Source organism: Centruroides vittatus, unplaced genomic scaffold (assembly GCF_030686945.1).
Source record: "Centruroides vittatus isolate TY-2023 unplaced genomic scaffold, ASM3068694v2 contig_1322, whole genome shotgun sequence".
Lineage (NCBI taxonomy): Eukaryota > Metazoa > Arthropoda > Arachnida > Scorpiones > Buthidae > Centruroides > Centruroides vittatus.
Window position 1 is genome coordinate 298,061 of NW_027120842.1, and position 18,420 is coordinate 316,480.

The 18,420-nt window shown below is 28.8% G+C and overlaps 1 protein-coding gene across 1 annotated transcript in view; it reads left to right on the top strand.

The window, feature by feature from the left end:
* Window positions 1-212: 212 nt before the first annotated feature.
* LOC136990676 (axin-1-like) overlaps window positions 213-18,420 on the top strand; it is a 34,222-nt gene continuing 16,014 nt past the window's right edge. Inside the window, exons 1-2 of the mRNA XM_067289085.1 lie at window positions 213-451; window positions 6,968-8,049. Coding sequence (XP_067145186.1) covers window positions 7,070-8,049 — 980 coding nt within the window. The 5' untranslated portion in view covers window positions 213-451; window positions 6,968-7,069. The remainder of the gene's footprint in view (window positions 452-6,967; window positions 8,050-18,420) is intronic.

Sequence of the window (18,420 nt, forward strand, 5' to 3'; positions counted from 1 at the left end):
AAAATAAATAATAAAAGAACTACTAAAAATATAAATATTTACCACGATTATTTTATTATATAAAAATAATAATAATCCGAATAAAAAATACGAAAAAATAGCCCAAATGGGAAAAACAATACGGCGATTAAATCTTAAACTATCCTAGTGGCAGAAAAATAAACTAAGTTAGGAACAAAGGCCGGTGCGAATTTCCGTACATAATAATATTCTCGTACGCCATTGGACTAAACGACAAACTTCCTCGTGACGTCAGTGTCCGTCGAAGGGGTCGGCGTCGGACATGGAAGTCAAGTCAAAGTTGAAAGTCGGGGAAAAAAGATAGAAAGTCGTTATTATAAATCGTTAAATATGAACGGGTGTTAAGTTCAAACTGTAATGGATACTAAACAGGTGTATATATAAGGATACGAGATCAGCAATGGATTAAAGAGAGGATTCAATCTTTCAGGTTAGAACTTAAGTTATAAAACTTGAAGTTTTATTTTTAAATTTAAAACAAATTTTATCTCTTACAATCGTGAAGAAATCGTTAAACACACGGAGAATACACAAGAATTCGCGTGCTGTTGTTGTTTTTGTAGTGTTAATAACACATGCTGTTTTTCTGTGGAAATTAATCAATTTCAATTGTTGGTGTGTTTGGTATTCTGGTGTATCTCTTATACTGTATTGATGTTATAATATATAGTAAGTTACTATAGTAACATTTGTGTCAAAATATCCAACTGTTGTATACAGAACACATTAGATAATACACTATTCATTCAAATGATAACTTTTATGTACAGTACATTGTCGTCCATATCTGTGGAGAATGCTGTGTTTGGGATGTAAAAATTGGATGAAAATGTTTAATTATGTAAATGCAAATAAGACATATCAACTTACTTTAAAACTATAAAAGTTTAACTTATTCCTTTATAAGTAAAAAGTGAGAATCATAATAATATAATGGATTGTTATTTAAACGAGTTAGTTAGTTTTTTTTAGTGTTCTTTATAAATTGTTTGCTGAATTTTTTTTTTTCTGAAATTTGTGTTAAATTTTTGTTTTATTTCCTGTTTATCAGAATTGCTTTTGGTTTTATATGTGATACATTTATTGAATGATTAAAAGATAGAATTAGATACTTACACCAGTAAAAATCTAGAAATTTTTATATGCTCTTAATCATTTTATATAAATTTTAAAGATGATTTCATTTTGTTCCCATAATTTAGATTAAAAAATTGTAATTTTAGTCAAATCTCCATATTTATGTCTTTATGGATTAAGAAAGAATTGAGTTTTTCTTAATAGAACTGGATTCCAAACTGTACTTTCAGTTGACCCACTTTTTCTTAGAATCTACATTATTTGGCTTAAATTAAGCCAAATAAATAATTAATCTGAAGATGTAATAAAAATCAAACAATGCTGATTAGAACTGTTTAATTTAATTTATTTACTTTAAGTCTTGTAAAAGGTTTTCTGTTCATAAATTCCTTTTAATAAGAGTATCATTATTTAATTAATTGAGTTGATGCTAATTATCACATATTTGAACTATTCAAATTTAGATTTTTTGGTGCTTAATTATCAAATAGTTTTGTAAGTTGTAAGGGAAAAAAACTGCATCCAAGCATTACTTTTTTTTTTTTTTTTTTTTGTGGAGATAGAAATCTAGAATCAATTATGAATAACTATATTTTATGTTCTTCGATAAGATCTTAAATTGAAAAGACTGAATGACATTTAACATCAGTATAGTGATGTAGATTAAAGAATTATTTCAGGTCTTTATATTGATAAAGAATATTTATAATTGATCATACTGTAAGTTTAATAAGGCATGGACAAATGCATGTAATACAAAATGTATAATTTATGTATCTATTAATGATTGCACATATTGAACGACAAATTTTTCTGGCATTTAGGAATCAAAATAGTTATTTATTAGAAGTCATAGCCAAATCTCTATTGAAGGAATATTTAATAAGTTACTAACTAAACCATAAGAATTTGATATTAAAAGTAAATTTTGAAATTAATTTTAATTGTGTTTCTGATGATGATGATGATGATGATATAATTTAATTCTTTGATTTAATTATTATATCTTAATACTGTATTAAAAACAGAAGATGGCTCTCTCTCCTCAGCCTATAGGTTGGTTTTTAATACTATTAATATTAAACCTATTTTTAATTTGCTTAGGATATAAAACTTTTGATACGCTGAATAGCTGATACACAAATGAATATTTACTCTAAACTATATTTAAATTTATTTTAAAAATTTATTCTTGCAAATAATTAAATGCTTTGTGATAATATATTTAAAACAGTTTTTATAATGACCGGTAATATAATTTAGTACCATAAAGTTTTATGATCTAAGTAAAATACATATTCCATTGAATATACTTCTAAGCACAAAGTAATAAACTGCTGTTAAGATAAATCGAAAAGTATTATTATATTGCTTTTGCTGCCATTAATTGTGATTTCTAGAAAATTTCGATAGCTTATTACTTTCATTTGTAATTAAGAATGTAAAGACAATTGCCTATTTGATTTAGAATTAGTTTGATCTGACCAAAAAAAAAAAAAAAACCAATTACCTACAGAGTGCTGTAGTAAGAACAATTTTCTTTTATAGAGAATATGTGATATATAATAGAGATTCTAAATAAATGCTTTACAGAAGTGATTAAAATCTGACAATTAACAGACAAATTGTCATCTGGCTCCAACTCAATTATTTACAGCTTTCTTAGTGTTATAAAAACTGCCATAACAAATTAAGTTGGGTTTTATAAAACTGAACTCTCATACATTATGTAAGCTCACTACATTATAAAAATTTATATTTTGTAAATAAAGATAATTTAAATTACTTTTAGAAAAATATATGTAAATTTTAAAACATGTTTAATTGTTTTTATTTTAATTTTGAATAAGGTTTATAGTGATTTAAATTTAATTATATTTTAAATACTTTGTTCGTGAAAATGAAAAAATATAGAATTGAATCAGTTGTTGCTGTAATCCTGCACATGAGAAATTTAAAATGTTCTGTAAGCACTTGACATATGACAACTTGTAAACATTTAATTCTTGTAAAGTCTACCGATTACTTTAGAATAATCAGTAGATACCGAAAAAAGTTTTGGGTGGAGTCTTTTTCTTTATCGCTATGTAGAATAAGACAAGTGTTCTGTAATCTTTAATTCAAACATTGCGAAAGTTTCTAGTATAAGAGAGAGTATTTGTGATAACGTGATTACGGCAATGAATTTTTCAAAATTTTAATAAAAGTTCTGTTCGAAATTAATAGCATTCGTAAACAGACTAAATTCAGTTGCCATTTTATTATATTCTTAAAAAGAATTTGAATATTTTAATTTAATTTTTATATTTTTGTCAAAAGTTAATTCTCATTTATCAAACATCTTGAGCTTTTTCTGATGTTTGAGAGCATCTAAATATACAAATTAATGCCGAAGCTTAATAAATTGATAACTTTTACTTTGAATGTAATTATATATTTGAAGGGGGAAGTTATAAATTATGGTGATGTACATTTAATGTTATAAGATGGGTGTAGATTATTCCTTCTTCTAATTCCTTCTTAAGGTGGTGGTTGTATTTTAGAGTACATTTGTCGAAATGTTCGGAAACAATTATAAAGTGATTAGTTAAAAAGATTTTAGTGCTAGTGAATGTATTAAAAAGAATTATTTAGTAACTAAACTAAGTTACTTAAAGTTAATTTTCATTTGTTATCTCATTATTTAATCAAAAATTATATAGCAATTGACATTTAGATTTCCAGTTTTGCTATTTTGAATTTAATTACCATCCAATTATGTATGTATCTTTTAAATGCGGACTGGAGCTAGGAAAATAATGACAATGTGAGGCACCATATTAGGTTGAATTATTAGAGGCAGCTACAATGGTTACTTTCAGGAGAAAAAATTCTTTTGTTATAAAGTCTGCAAACTATTCTTTTTCTAGTTACTATATGTGAAGATTTGCATGAATTGGCAACTTTCCCACTGGTAAATTATAATTCTGTTTTCAAGTTTAAGTGCTGAGCATTGCTCACCTTTAAAAGGAATATTGTTTTTTCTTTTACGCTTACAAATCGTTAATTTTATAAAAATAGTAAATAAAATATGTGGTTCATATAGTGTATGAAGTTTAATTTATAAAACACATTGTATATTTTAAATCCCTCCTTCCAAAAATGCAGTTTCACCCATTAAGTAGCAGATCAGGCCTCTTTAAATTCCATTTTCTCCCTCCTAGTGCAGTTTTACGATGATAAATCCGACCGCGCAATTTCAAAAATACGTTTCTGATTTATACCTAACTGTAGTAGCTGAGTATAGGCAGTCAGTGACTTTAAATAACGCTATCGATTGCGAAGAAGGGCGACCCACTCCACCCTCACTCGGGTGTGGCTTCATTCTTACCCCCTCGCACATTCGTCACCCCCTCATAGTACAGGCCGTGTTCAGTATATCGCGTACCTGCCTCGAGTTTCTGGAAAAGTATACCGTGTATGCGTTGTATGTACAGAAGAAGAGAGAGATAGAGAAAGAGGGAAAAAAGAACCGGTCATGCCTGCGGGATACTCCAGATGGACTGTTTTTCTGGTTAGAACTTGTCCCTTCTCAGGCCGAAATCAATTGTAGGACTAGCACCCTGTTATTAACGGGTAGTTTACACGTCGGCATGTCGGAGAAACAGGATCTCGTTTCGGTGCTAAGGCATCAAAAGTTGCTTAATGGTACGGTTTAGACGATACCATTGCCATAGTAGACGCTGCGTGCCACACTCTCCTTCCCCAGAATCGTAATGGTGCCTTCCTCGGAAGGAAAAAGAAAAGAAGGGAAAAAAATCGTTTAATGACTCCATATCGAAAAATCTGATAAAATTTTTGCCTGTTTTTAAACGAATTGAAGGCCTGGTAGTAAATACTCGCGTATTCGTCCCATTGGTTCGGGCGCGGTCACGTGTTCCATTAAGTCAACTTTCGGTCAAATCAATGAGTTTAGAGCCGAAGTGACGGCAACGATAGGAGTGGGTTATTTAAAACCTTGTTCAGCACAACGGTTATCTTGTGTAGTTCTGCTCTGTAAAAATAAACACAGCATTTTTTTGTCTTCTCTTTACTATCTCTGTAGGCCGCGACTCTGCCGTCCCGCTTCTTTTTCTGTGTGTTTTTTTTTCTTTCCCCTCGTCTTATAATTATACTCGCTGTTGAAATTTTAACCTGGACACTCGCGTTTTTTCCTGTCCTTTCGGGTTTTTAATCATTAGTCAACAGAAAAATGGATACACGCATTTTTCTCCCCCCTCTATATAATCGCTACCATTTTTCTATTAATTTGCCGAGACTTTTAACGTTCTCTGCTTAAACAGAATCGAAAGAGACGGTTAGAGGATGTACTCGATCCATTTGGAGAAACATGGGATTTGTCGGGATGTGATTAACGGATGAAATCAATGACTTTTGGAGACAAGATAGCCGTTCCCTCGAGGATAAAATAACGTAGCGCTTAAGTGGTTCCGATATTTATTGGCCAAACTAAATAGCGCAACTTAGTTTTAATTATCTGCCGAGAGGATGCTAATGATCGTGTGTTTAGATAATATATTTATATATATTATACTTAATTTTGATATTTTTAGACGGGTTTAAATCTTCCGAATGGACGATAAAGCTCCACGTAGGCGACCACTTAAGCTTACTTAAAATAAAAATGTCTTTTTTTTTCTTAGTTTTTATCAAAGCGTTCTCCTTTCGGCTCGAAATTCCTTGTTGTTTTTTTCTTCTGTGGATCATCTAATTTGGCAGTTGTCAATTAATAAAACTTCAAGGTGAATTTCGTAATGGTCATTGCAGACAAGTAATGGAAGCGTTCTAATTTCCATTTACGTAGTTTGCCATATTCTAGAGAATGAAACTACTTCGGGTATTACGTTGGTTCCAGGGATGAGGCCATCCACTCGTCTCATTCCTTCTTGGATGGGAACAATCGATGATATTGTTTGTCGAGCGTGTGTCTGCTTTATACGTTCCCCCGGGGCATTTTGCAAACTCACCTGCCTCTACCATAGGCTGTTAACAGAAACGTACAATATAATACTTGTTTTAGAAGAAAGGAATACTTGTAATGCGTCGTTCTTAACTATTTCGGAGTTTTACCGATGGGTTATAAAATCGCACCGCTGTTAATTTTTACACGGGCATTGTTTATAATGAAAACTTTTATATATAAGCCGTATAGTGTATTTTTGTATGCATGATTATTACTCTGTCCACTGGGCTAGTTCTGTCTAGAAGTGAGAGAGGAGGGTGTGTCGGTATGTGTGGGGAGGAAGTGTTCTGTCTGTGCTGCCTTGTAATTAGCTGCATTTACCGTCCCACTGTAAAGCTGCCGGAAGCTAAGCCGTGGTCTGGCTTGCTATGGACTTGCTTTTATGTTCGTGTTTTAATCAGTCTGAAAGAATAAAAAAATAAAATAAAATAAAAACTTCCATTGTCATCTGTGTCGATTATATGTCTTATATGAACCATAACTCCATTAAATAACCAGCCACAAAAAGTTGAAATTATTTTCACAACTGTTTGATGAGAGAGAAATATAAATGCTTTATTAACTCTGGATCTTTTTATTATCATTATTATTTTTTTTTCTAACTTAAATTTTTGTGTGATTTTTTTCGTTTGAAAGTTAATTCTAGCAATTGGACGTCTGTTTCGTCATTTAATGATAGCTTATTATACAATCTGTTAAGAACAATATTCGAAAATAATTAAAAATTAGTTATTAATTTAAAGCATATAATTCGGTTTTTAGACTTATCTTTTGTTGAATGGGATATTTAAATGTAATTATATAGAGACTATAATTTTTTTTCTGAAATAATTTTTTAGTTATGTGTAATTATTTTTCTATTTTTAGATATTATGGAAACTCTGTAATGTGGGAAATGGTCCTTACGAAGAAAATGTGGAGTTGATTGTGACTTTAAATAAGCACTGTGAACAGGTGCCGAGTGTAAAAATGAATGATATATGTCAGCCTATATCATCAGTTGAAAAGGCAAAAGATTTGGTGCCAAATTCAGATTTGGGACAGGATATGAATGATGTCAGGTCCGAATCCCCGAATTTGATTAAAGGAGATACGGGAAGTTATTGTAATTTTCAACAGTACGGCGAAGGTCCCGAATTGTATAATTGCGAAGAAGTGGATAAGACTGGTGAATTTTGGGATAACGATAAACTTCAGGGCAGCCATTTACAGTCTCCTACAGGTGAAATTGTGTCGGAAGAAACCGAATGTGAAAATAAATGTAGTACAAAAGATGATAAAGTGGAGTGCGAAATGACGGAGAGTGCGAATGCTTCGATACCTAATTCGGATCGGAGTACGCCGGTGTATTTAAAATGGGCAAAAAATTTAAAGACTTTGCTGGAAGATGCCGAAGGAGTAAAATTATTTCAGAAATATTTAAAACAAGAAAAGTGTGAAATACTTCTAGAATTTTGGCTAGCTTGCGAAGGATTAAAAAAGTACGATCCGAACGATAAAGCTCAAATCAATCAACTTAATAAACTCCTTTACAAAAGGTATATTAAACAGGCTTTAAAAGATATCAAACCTGAAACTAAAAGGAAAATAGAACAAAAAATCAATAATAAACTATGTACAGATCAGAGTATTTATGATCCGGCTCAGAAAGAAGTCGAAGAATTGATGATGTGTACCGCATATCCAAATTTTTTAGAATCCGACGTGTATTTACAACACATCAGGTCGATTCAAAATAATATGGCATTGAGTGATTCGTTGAGAAATAGTAGGTCATGTAGTAGTTCAAGTTCTAGGGACGGTTTGGATGTACTTCCTACTGTGCATGAAGATAGTGAATTGAAAATGGAAAGGACATGTGGAAGAATACCATTGACAAGTGAGCTTTTAAGACAGAAGAATAGGTTTTTGGAAAGTAAATCAAGAATACAGACAGAAGCACATCCTAAGTATGTAAATATTATAATTTTTTATATAGTATCATTTCTAGTATAAGTTAACAATTGAATGATTGTTTAGAAAACTCTTCATGTGCATATTTTGAAGCCAATTTCTAATTTTATAATGTTTTATAATGTAATACTTCAAAAACAAAATTAATTTAGGTAATTAAATCTTTATTTTTTTAATGGTTAGTTATCAGGAATTACAATTAACAATAATTAAATAATAAAGAAAGTATAATTTTTATTAATAGTCTCATTGTTTGTTTAAAGGTTTAAATTTATAATATATATATATATATATTTATATTTTTTTTCTTTAAAGATATAATTTATAATTAAATGCCTCCAAGGGTTAGAATGAAAATATTCAAGACAGTTTACAAAGACTTATTTATTTCTTGTCTTCCTTTCAGAATTAAACATCATGTGATGTTGACAGTTCATATGCAATCTAAAGTCAGCAAGGACAGTTTTATCATTGTAGGGTCATTATGTTGATTCAAATAGCATAAAAGAATTTCATTCGGGGAAAAAATCACAGCTATGAAAACGTATGAAATATGCTTTTTATTGTATTTTAATAATAATATTTATCTCATTTATTTTCAATAATTTATTAGAAATATCAGACATAAAATTCAGATTAATTTATTTTTTGTACTAAAGAAATTTTTATGAAAATTAAAGAAGAAAAAATGTATTTTATAAATAATATGCATTATAGAAGACATTGAATACTTCCTTATTTGTGTACTTCAAATTATTAATTCTGCATGAGGATAAAATACAGAATTTTTTTCTTTTATATTCTCATCATTAGGCTTTGAAATACACTGAATTGTAATCTTTTAAATCAAGCCCTAAAAGCAAGTATTTGACTAACTCTGCTGCTTTGATGTCCAAGTTATTCTTCCTTGTGTGTTAGGATAAGGATTTAGTTTTCTCTTTGGGCATGAATGTTTTTATTCTTTGAATTTAATGGGAATTTGTTAATTGGGAAAAGAGCTTACAGCTACCATCTGTAGCTTTGTCCATAATTAAAATGAAATTATCTGAATTCTTTATCAGCGTTGTGCTATGTGATTTTTCTACATCTGTTGCAATTTATTGCCTGAAGAAATCCTAATTTAATTTTATTCATCTTGCTAAAGATGTATTGTTTTCTAAGCAATCATTTAATTAATATATATTTTTTTCTTTTTTAATTAATATATATATATATATTTATATTATTTCTATCTTAGTGCAAATTTAATTTTTAAAACTAATAGTAATAATTTATATACAAATTTAATATTCATTATATCAGGTAAAACTTTGCAATTTATATGCTTTTTCTTCCAGCTTTGGATACTACATTTGGCATTGTAAGAATAGTAATAATGTTTTATGTGCTACATAAAACATTATTGATCATGAGGACACAAACTTGAAAATTTAATTTTAAAATAAAGATACTAATAATATAATATAACACAAATAAAATTGCAAAAATAAAAAAACATTAATTAATTGATGATTTCTATAATCATGCATGTGTTTTGATGTTTATTTGAATTTTTATTTATTAATTTTTATTGAATATTTAATATATTTTTAATGTTGAAATGGAAAGTACTAATTGCATTTTTAAAAATAAAGATGATATGAAGTTAAGGTTTTTATGTGAAATTGCTTTATTTTTGTTTGAGTTGGCAGATAATGACTTAAAAATTATAGATGTCACTTTTTTATGCAGCTCTTCATTGTTGATAGTCTAAATATATTAATCAAACTATTATTTTCTTTTATTTATGTTTTATATAATTATCAAGATATATATATATATATATATATATATATAATTTAATAGAAATTATTTAATCAGATATTTTATATTTTGTGTGTGACCTAAGTAAAAAAAAACATGTTCTGAATTTTAACTTATAAACTTAGAATAACAATGTAGAATTTTATATTTTTTTGTAGATTTATTCAGAGCAATTAGGTTATATACTTAAATGAGGTTTACTTCATAAATCATGACATTTTTTTCTGCCTAATCCCAAACTCTGACCAGAATTATAAAACAAACTGTTAAGAAACTTACATCAAGTATCTAGTGCTGCTACTAAATGGTGCGACATTCAAGCACATCACAGGACTTACACAATATTTGTGCATTTTCAACCTTTGTCAGGAATGAATTCTAGTCAGCTGAGATAGTATACTTACTTGAAAATAGCAATATTCAGTGGCAAAAACACAACTGTGTCACACAGTTGGTGAAAATTAGATTTTGGTTAATTATACGCTATCATACGGAACTGCTGAAAGGTTAGCATCATTCCAGCATAGAAGAGAAGCAAATGCCGACATGCCATGTAAAGGGTTACCTTCAACTACATGTACTGATATTACTTACATCATGATTGCCCAATGCATGGAGAAGACTAGCAATGGTCTCTGAAGGAGTTAAACACATATAGGCATTGACTAGACAACTGTGTATAGAATTTTACAATATCTATAGATGCATAAAATTTCAGTGAAATTGGTGGTATGTAAACTGAATGAAGTGCAAAAATTATGAAACAACATGTGAAGTTGGAATGATACAAACATAAAGTAGACAATACAATGAATAGGATAGTTGTGATCAATGAAACATGGCTCAGGGCCTAAACATTATTTTACTGAATGGCAACATTAAGAATTTCTGCAAAAGTACAAGTTTTGACAAAACCCTGTGAAAGTAATGGTAATTTTTACATATGATGTCCAGAAATTTTGTCATTTTGTTCCATATTGTCATACTGTGAATGCTGCATACAAGACCTATGTACAAATAGCCTACATCAGCATTTCTCAACCTGGGGGTCGCGACTCCCAAGGGAATCGCAGTGATATTAAAGGGGGTTGCAAAACAATAATGAAATCATTTTATGAGAAAAAAATCATTTATTATAAACTTATAAACATTTTACTTACAATAAGTACACATGTAAAGAAAAGAAACTAATGTGATGGTTGCATTTGTTTACATTTATAATTACAGTCAAAATTCAATTAGTAATAGTAAGGCTTACTGTTATTATTCTTTTGGGTGGGGGATCACGAAATATTAATTTTATTTATACTTACTATTTGGGGGGGTTGCGGAGCTAAGAAGGTTGGGAATCGCTGGCCTACATCATGCAATTAGGGATAAATGCCTCGAACAGCTTTACAATATTATCTTTCTTTGCAATAATAATCAAACATACAACAGTGTCAAGACCCTTTTATGATGCTGGGTGAGAGGTCCTAGAGCAGTCATGTTGCTTTCACCTTGTAGTTAGGATTTGTTACCTAAAGTGAAAGTTATTTTATCGGTAATGCTTTTGTACTGTACATGAGAAGACATTTCCAATGTAGCAAGATTAACCAGTGGTGAAGGAATAAAGAAATATACAGCATTATGTTTAAATTGTGCATTATTTCTTGCTTTCCTTATCTAAACCTTTCACATATAACTGATCTGTCTAATATTATTTGGTAGAGTATATTGTATTCTTTAATATATATACTAAAATTTTTTCACTGAAATGCATTTACTCAAAAAAAAAAAACTGGTTATCTTGATTTATGAAGTAACTCTTGTATTAATTTTGAAAAGATTTTAATTTAGTTTTATGTGAGTAATAAAAATGTTAATTGTTTATGCAAATTAAAGTAATATGATCTTTCTAAGAAATTAATTTATGAATAATATTAAAAAAATAAAGCTAGGTTGTTTATTGTTTTGTGTATATCTTAGTAATGATTATAATTAATATTTATTAAAGTTTCATTTTTTTAATTATAAAAATCAATTTGAACTATGCTATTTTTTCTAATTGTTTGCCTATATTATCTTTGATTAAACTTCTAATGTATAGGCTAGTTTAGTGGTATTTATATTACCATTATTATAGCATTATATAATATTATATATATATATATATTATAAAATACAGGGTGGTTATAATTAAAGTTGCCCTACTCAGACCTGTCTAGAGCCCGTTCTCATGGACGTATTTTGATGAAACTTGGTATATGTTATATGGACCACGGGGAAAAAGAAAATGCAAAAAATATTTAGTTCGAATTTTTACCACTAGGAGAAAAAATAGCACATGAAGAACAAGAAACACAAAATGGAAACACTCAAAAAGTTTTTTATTCACATTTGTTCAATGTGCAATCCATTTGCATCAATTATATGTTCAAAATGCCTTACAATGATGTAAGGCATAAAAATTCGAACTAAATATTTTTTTTTGCATTTTCCTTTTCCCCATGGTCCATATAATATATACCAAGTTTCATCAAAATACGTCCACGAGAACGGGCTCTAGACAGGTCTGAGTAGGGCAATTTAATTATAACCACCCTGTATATAAATAAGGATGTTTGTTTGTTCGTTCACTATACACTCCTAGGCCATTCAACCAATTGCTACAAAACTCAACAGTTATATTTACATTCTTCTAACTTAGATAATGTTGAACATTCCACCCCAAAATATCTATTAAATTTCTGTAAATCTGTTTATTTCTATTTATGTTCAGTTTTCTGATTTACACATAATGCCATCTATTGGCCAAAAATTTAACAAAATAATAAACTAAACTATAATTCTTACAAAAAATGATATAATTTAAAAAATATTACATTCACTTAATTACTGCAGCAGGTAGCATATAGCACTTGCCACTTGAATTTTTTTCATTTCTGAATGATACTACAGTTCAACATCAAAAGTCAGAGTTTTTCTTTCAAGTAATCTCTTTGGTGTGAAGTACTATTAGTTTATTTTTAAGAAAATCAACACCTTAAATAATTTGGGACTAGAAACATTGGAAATATTCAATTTCACATTAAAAAAATAATTGTATCAACCATGAATCAGAATCCATATGTAATGTGTGGCAATTGTTTTTAGACAATCCTACAGATTAATTAATTATATGTAAAAAATGCATAGGCATGTGAAATTCCTGTGGTTCACTTTATTTGTATTTTCATTATTTATATATTCTGTATTTCATTAATATATAATTGTTCAAAAATATATATTTATGTGTACAGACTTACAATATTTAAAGAAAATTTTATAAATAACATCATTGAATATTTGAAACATTCCAATCTAGGAATTTTGAATTGTATAATTTCAAACCTGAAGCAGGTTTATAAAATAAACCAAGAAAGTTTTTTATACAAACTCTTCATACTGGATAATTACTAAATATCTATTCCACTTGTAATTTTAAACATTAGTTTTTTGTCTTAATGATCAGTATGTTTAATATAAATTTCTAAATCATGAATTAAGTTTTAAAATAGATAGATTAAATTAATTTTTGATGCTATATATTATTTAAGAAATACATATATATGGAGAATAGATAGAAGGATCTAAAACTTCATCATTTATATAAAATTTTAAACTAGAAAAGGTAGAAATACATTTTTAACCTGACTAACGTTCATAAATCATTAGATATAATTGTAACAATTTCTGATACAAATGAATATATTAAATACAGAATGATTTATCAATAAAGATGTGGTTATTTTCACTTGAAGTATTTGATCTCAAAATTGCTGAAATGAACAGATCAGTCAAGAAAGCCTTACTAAAGTAAATAAATTTATATTTACATTTGCTGAGGATAATGTAGATGTGAAAACATTTAAAATTGAACATTTCTATGAACTGTATGCTATTATAGTAGCTTTTTTTTTTTTTTCCCCAAAGAGTGTAGAATAATTTAAGATGAAAAATGAAGAATTTGCATGTTAAATTATTGTTTTTGTATTTTAAATGGATACAGTTGACAGATATTTTCAAAGATAATAAATATATAATTTCTCTTATATATTGTTTTCAAAGATTCAGATTTATATATTTTACTTCAGTTGCAATATTTTTACCGTCAGTAATTTAGATTGTCTTTGACGTATTTGTTTTATTTTTAAACATTTTGTTTTTGCTAGTCATTGTATTCTTATATGTTCTTTGTATGACATCTCTTGATGTCTTAAACATACAATATATCAAAAATTTCATATCAGAAACATGATTATGTAATTTAAAAAGTTATTCAATGCTTTAATCCAATATTATTGTGAATTTTATCTTATATACTTAATTATTAATATGAATATAAGATGATGGATGCATTTATCTTTACGTAAAATTACTTAGGCCTACTTATTGATTTAAAATATACCTGAAAATTAAATCCCAAAATATCTGATAATTAGTTAAAGCATTTGGCAAATGGTTTTGAGTTTAGTTTAGTGTTTATGTAAGTAAACAGAAAGTGCTAATATTTACACATTTTAATGTTAAAAATATTAGTATAAAAATTTATTGCCAATCTAATTTCTGTTTATTGTGAGAAATATTTTCTGTTTAATGAAATGTAGTAATATGTACAGTCAAATGTACATGAAATAAACCAGCAATGAGTTGCTCAACTTTCCCGGCAACACTTAAAATTTTGGTGGCATCACTTGTCATCATATTTTATTAAAAGACTAGCAGTACCCGCCACATGTTGCTCTGGCTCAAAATGTATCTATTATAAATGTATAACACTTCCTACAGTTGAACTACAGTGAAAATGTTTCAATGAAGTTAATAAATTATTGAATTAATTAGAATTCTATTTAGAATATTTTAAGTAATTCTTTTATAAATTGAAGACTCTAGAAGCTAGAAGACAAGCAGACAACCTTCATAAATTCCAGCAAATGATTAATTAAATGGACAAACTTTTTGACCTCCTTAATAGGCCAGCTTTGGGTCACATATCATAAACCTATACAGAATTTGACTAATAGAATTCTATTAATCAAACATTGAATTCTATAAGTTTGATATGTAACCTGAAGCTGGCCTATTAAGGAGTCAAAAACATTTGTCCATTTAATTAAATTTTTTTGCAGGATATTTATGAGATTATGAAAGAAGACTCTAGAAGATAATGCACTAATTTGTACTACTATATTTGAAAAAATTCTTGTAGCCATTTTGAATATTTGAATTTCTTGAATAACCCAAATACCTTGTGAATTTAATCACTTTATCTACTCTCTCTCTCTCTCTCTATATATATATATATATACACTAGCTGACCCGGCCACGCGTTGTTGTGGCTCAAAATGTATGTATTATAAATGTATAACACTTCCCCCGTGGGGGGAATTTCAAAAAATCCCTTCTTAGTGTACATTCTCTTGACGTACCCTATTAAAACGCAATCAAAAACGCGTCTAAAATAGTATAATAAAAGCCGAGTTCTTCACAGTAAGCCTTAATCCCGTCACTTTTCCCGCTGGGGAATATCGAAAAATCCCTTTTTAGTGTATATTCTGTTGACGTAACCTATTAAAAAGCAATTAAAAACGCAAAAAACCGCACGTAAAATAGTATAATAGAAGCCGAGTTCTTCACGGTAAGCCTTAATCCCGTCCATCTTCCCCCACTGGGGGGAATTTCGACATGTATATTATATAAAAACACGTGCGTATTCGAATGCAACGTTGTGTCAAAATTTCAAAGGAATCGGTAGGAACAAACGAACGTTATATTTTATTTATATAGATAGATAGAAAATGATCTGCTTCAGTCCATTCTCACAGAAAAGCATAATGCCTGACAGAAAAGCAAACTTAGGTCGTCGGAAGTTAGCGCCATCTGTTGGACATAAAAGCCTTAATTCATATATAAATATATTTTTGAAAGGGGGAAATGGTGTAGGGGTATGAAAAATAGATAGTAGCCGATTCTCAGACCTACTGAATATGCATATAAAATTTGATAAAAATCGGTAAAGCCGTTTCGGAGGAGTAAGGTAACTAACATTGTGACACGAGAATTTTATATATAAGATATTATTATATTATATTATATTATATACATACACTTAACATACACTTAGCTTAAAGTTGTCATGACACTTTTGATTTTTTCAGGTCACAATTTTAAAACAAGTGAGTGAAACAAGAAGGGGTTGAGCAAAGAGAATGGGAAGTTGGTCACTTATCTACAAATTCTACTATTCACAAGTCAGTGGATTTGTGAATAATAAATATAAATTTTTGAACAAGTGGGCAAACCTCCCAGTAGGCCTATAACCATAGTTAAATAATAAATATTAAATAAATTATAAACTGTGCATGGTGTTCTGTTGTTTCATTGATAAACGACTTTTAGAAACTACACAATAACATGTGTTATGGTTGAAAAAGGCATTAACATTCATTCTCCATGGAAAGCAACAAAGTATTCAATAATATAATAGTAACACCATCATCGTCGATAGGAAGGGATCCTTAGACTCCATTGTCTTAGGTTAAGTTGAGATCAAGAATGGAATATCTTGTCTTAAATGTGTATTTAGTGGTTGAACTTTATATATCTTGTTTTCAAGTATCCTCGTATTATTGTGTGTTTGGGCATCTAGGTAACTATTCAACTGGATCATTCAAAATTATTCACTACTATCTGATATTCATATTCAGTCACTCCTTTACTCTGTATGGGACTGCTTCATAATGTTATGTTATGGTGCTCTTAAATTGTTTAGTTGAAACATAAATCTAGTTATAGAATGGTGTCATGGAAGGACTAATGCATCATAGACATAACTAAAAGATGCTTTTGTATCTGCTTCCACTTAGTCCTACAGAGAAATTGATTTAGAAAAGCCTTGTTGTACTACAAAACAATATTATATATAGTATAAGTAATAAAAACAGTCTTTTGGCAAGTCCTTTTAACATTGCATAAATGTTCTCAGGCAGCACAAATGTATTTAGAATATGAACAAAATTTAAATGGATATGCCAACATATTTTAAACAGGAGTTCTTAAACAAAACCTGCACTTTCTTAATTTTGTTTGAATTAAACTAAAGTAATGCCAAAAAGCAGTGTGTTTTTATTACTCGTACAAATTTGGCATTGAGTTTAATTATCACTTTTAGTATAAGTACAATATTTTTTGAATTTTGACAAATTGCTGGTTAGCTTTGTTATGCTTGATTATGTTCAATAAAAGAAATATGTAAACATTATAGTTTCAAACATTATTAACATTTATTTTTGACATCATTTCTCATTGTCAGTTTTTGAAAAGTTGTTCAGGATTCCATTCAGTTGTCTGGAATGCAATAGGAGCTAAAATTATTTATTTTGTCATTCTTTATAACTTTGCCATTGCTGTTATTACTCTGCTTCTATTAGGAGCTCAGATAGCTACTGTTCTCTGCAACATAGGAGAGAGGCAAGATAATTGAATCATTGTTTAAGGCTGTCCCGACTTTGTGAATTTTATGCCAATGTATGTGTTTGTTGTACTGTTCATTTCCACAGTAATCAGCTGAAAAGAAATTTTTGCTCTTATCCTGTAAAGATACTCTATTTTATGTTGTAAAAGTGATAATGTTTTATATTTAAGCAAAAATGTTATGAAATCAGCTATTCATGTAAGCCATTCTGCTAATTTTTATAAAAGTTTAAAAATAAGTTTTAAATATATTTAATTATTGGAAGGTTCTTATTGATCAGTGGTTCTTAAATATGCACTAAAACAATTTAAATTTCAAAAATTTATCTACTTCTATTGAAATGTTCATGTTAATTTCATAGATTATGAAAAATTATATGGTAGATTTCAGGTTAATCTGCACCCATGGAAATTAGTAGATGCCAGATAAATTAGTTTCTGTTGTTTGAGTTACTATTAAAAATAGGCCTAACTAATAATATATCTCATACAATAACCTGTATTGACTTGATATTAATATCGAAATACAGTAATAAAGTCAACACCTTATATAAATCTCCAGCAATGATGGTATGGATTTTATTACTAGATAGTGTTTCCAGCTGTAATCTTGAAATATAATATATATGAAATACAGTAATTAAAATCAAATAAAGATAAACTTAACGTAACAATTTTATTATAAAAGTGGCATTTTGAATGATTTGTGCAGTTTTAGTTAAATGGCACGAGTAGGAGACAAACATGGTGTGTATGAAGCATGGACTTACTCAGGGAACAATGCACCAAGTTTAAACTTACATTTTTGCTAGAAATTGATTTTATTCAAAGTATTATTTCTTCATTTTTTTTTTATTTTATCACTTGCTTGAGTTCTAGTTAATGGAAAGTCGACTTTAATTATTTATTATTCATCACTATGCCTCAGATTTTAAGGAAAAGTCATATTTTTTTCTGAGTCTGATTGAACTCCTGACTTCACAGAGACATATTTCAAGTCATATTGAGTATAAATGAAAGGTTTTTATAGGTCTTATAAAGTCATATTTTGGCTGAAGTTTTTGGATGGG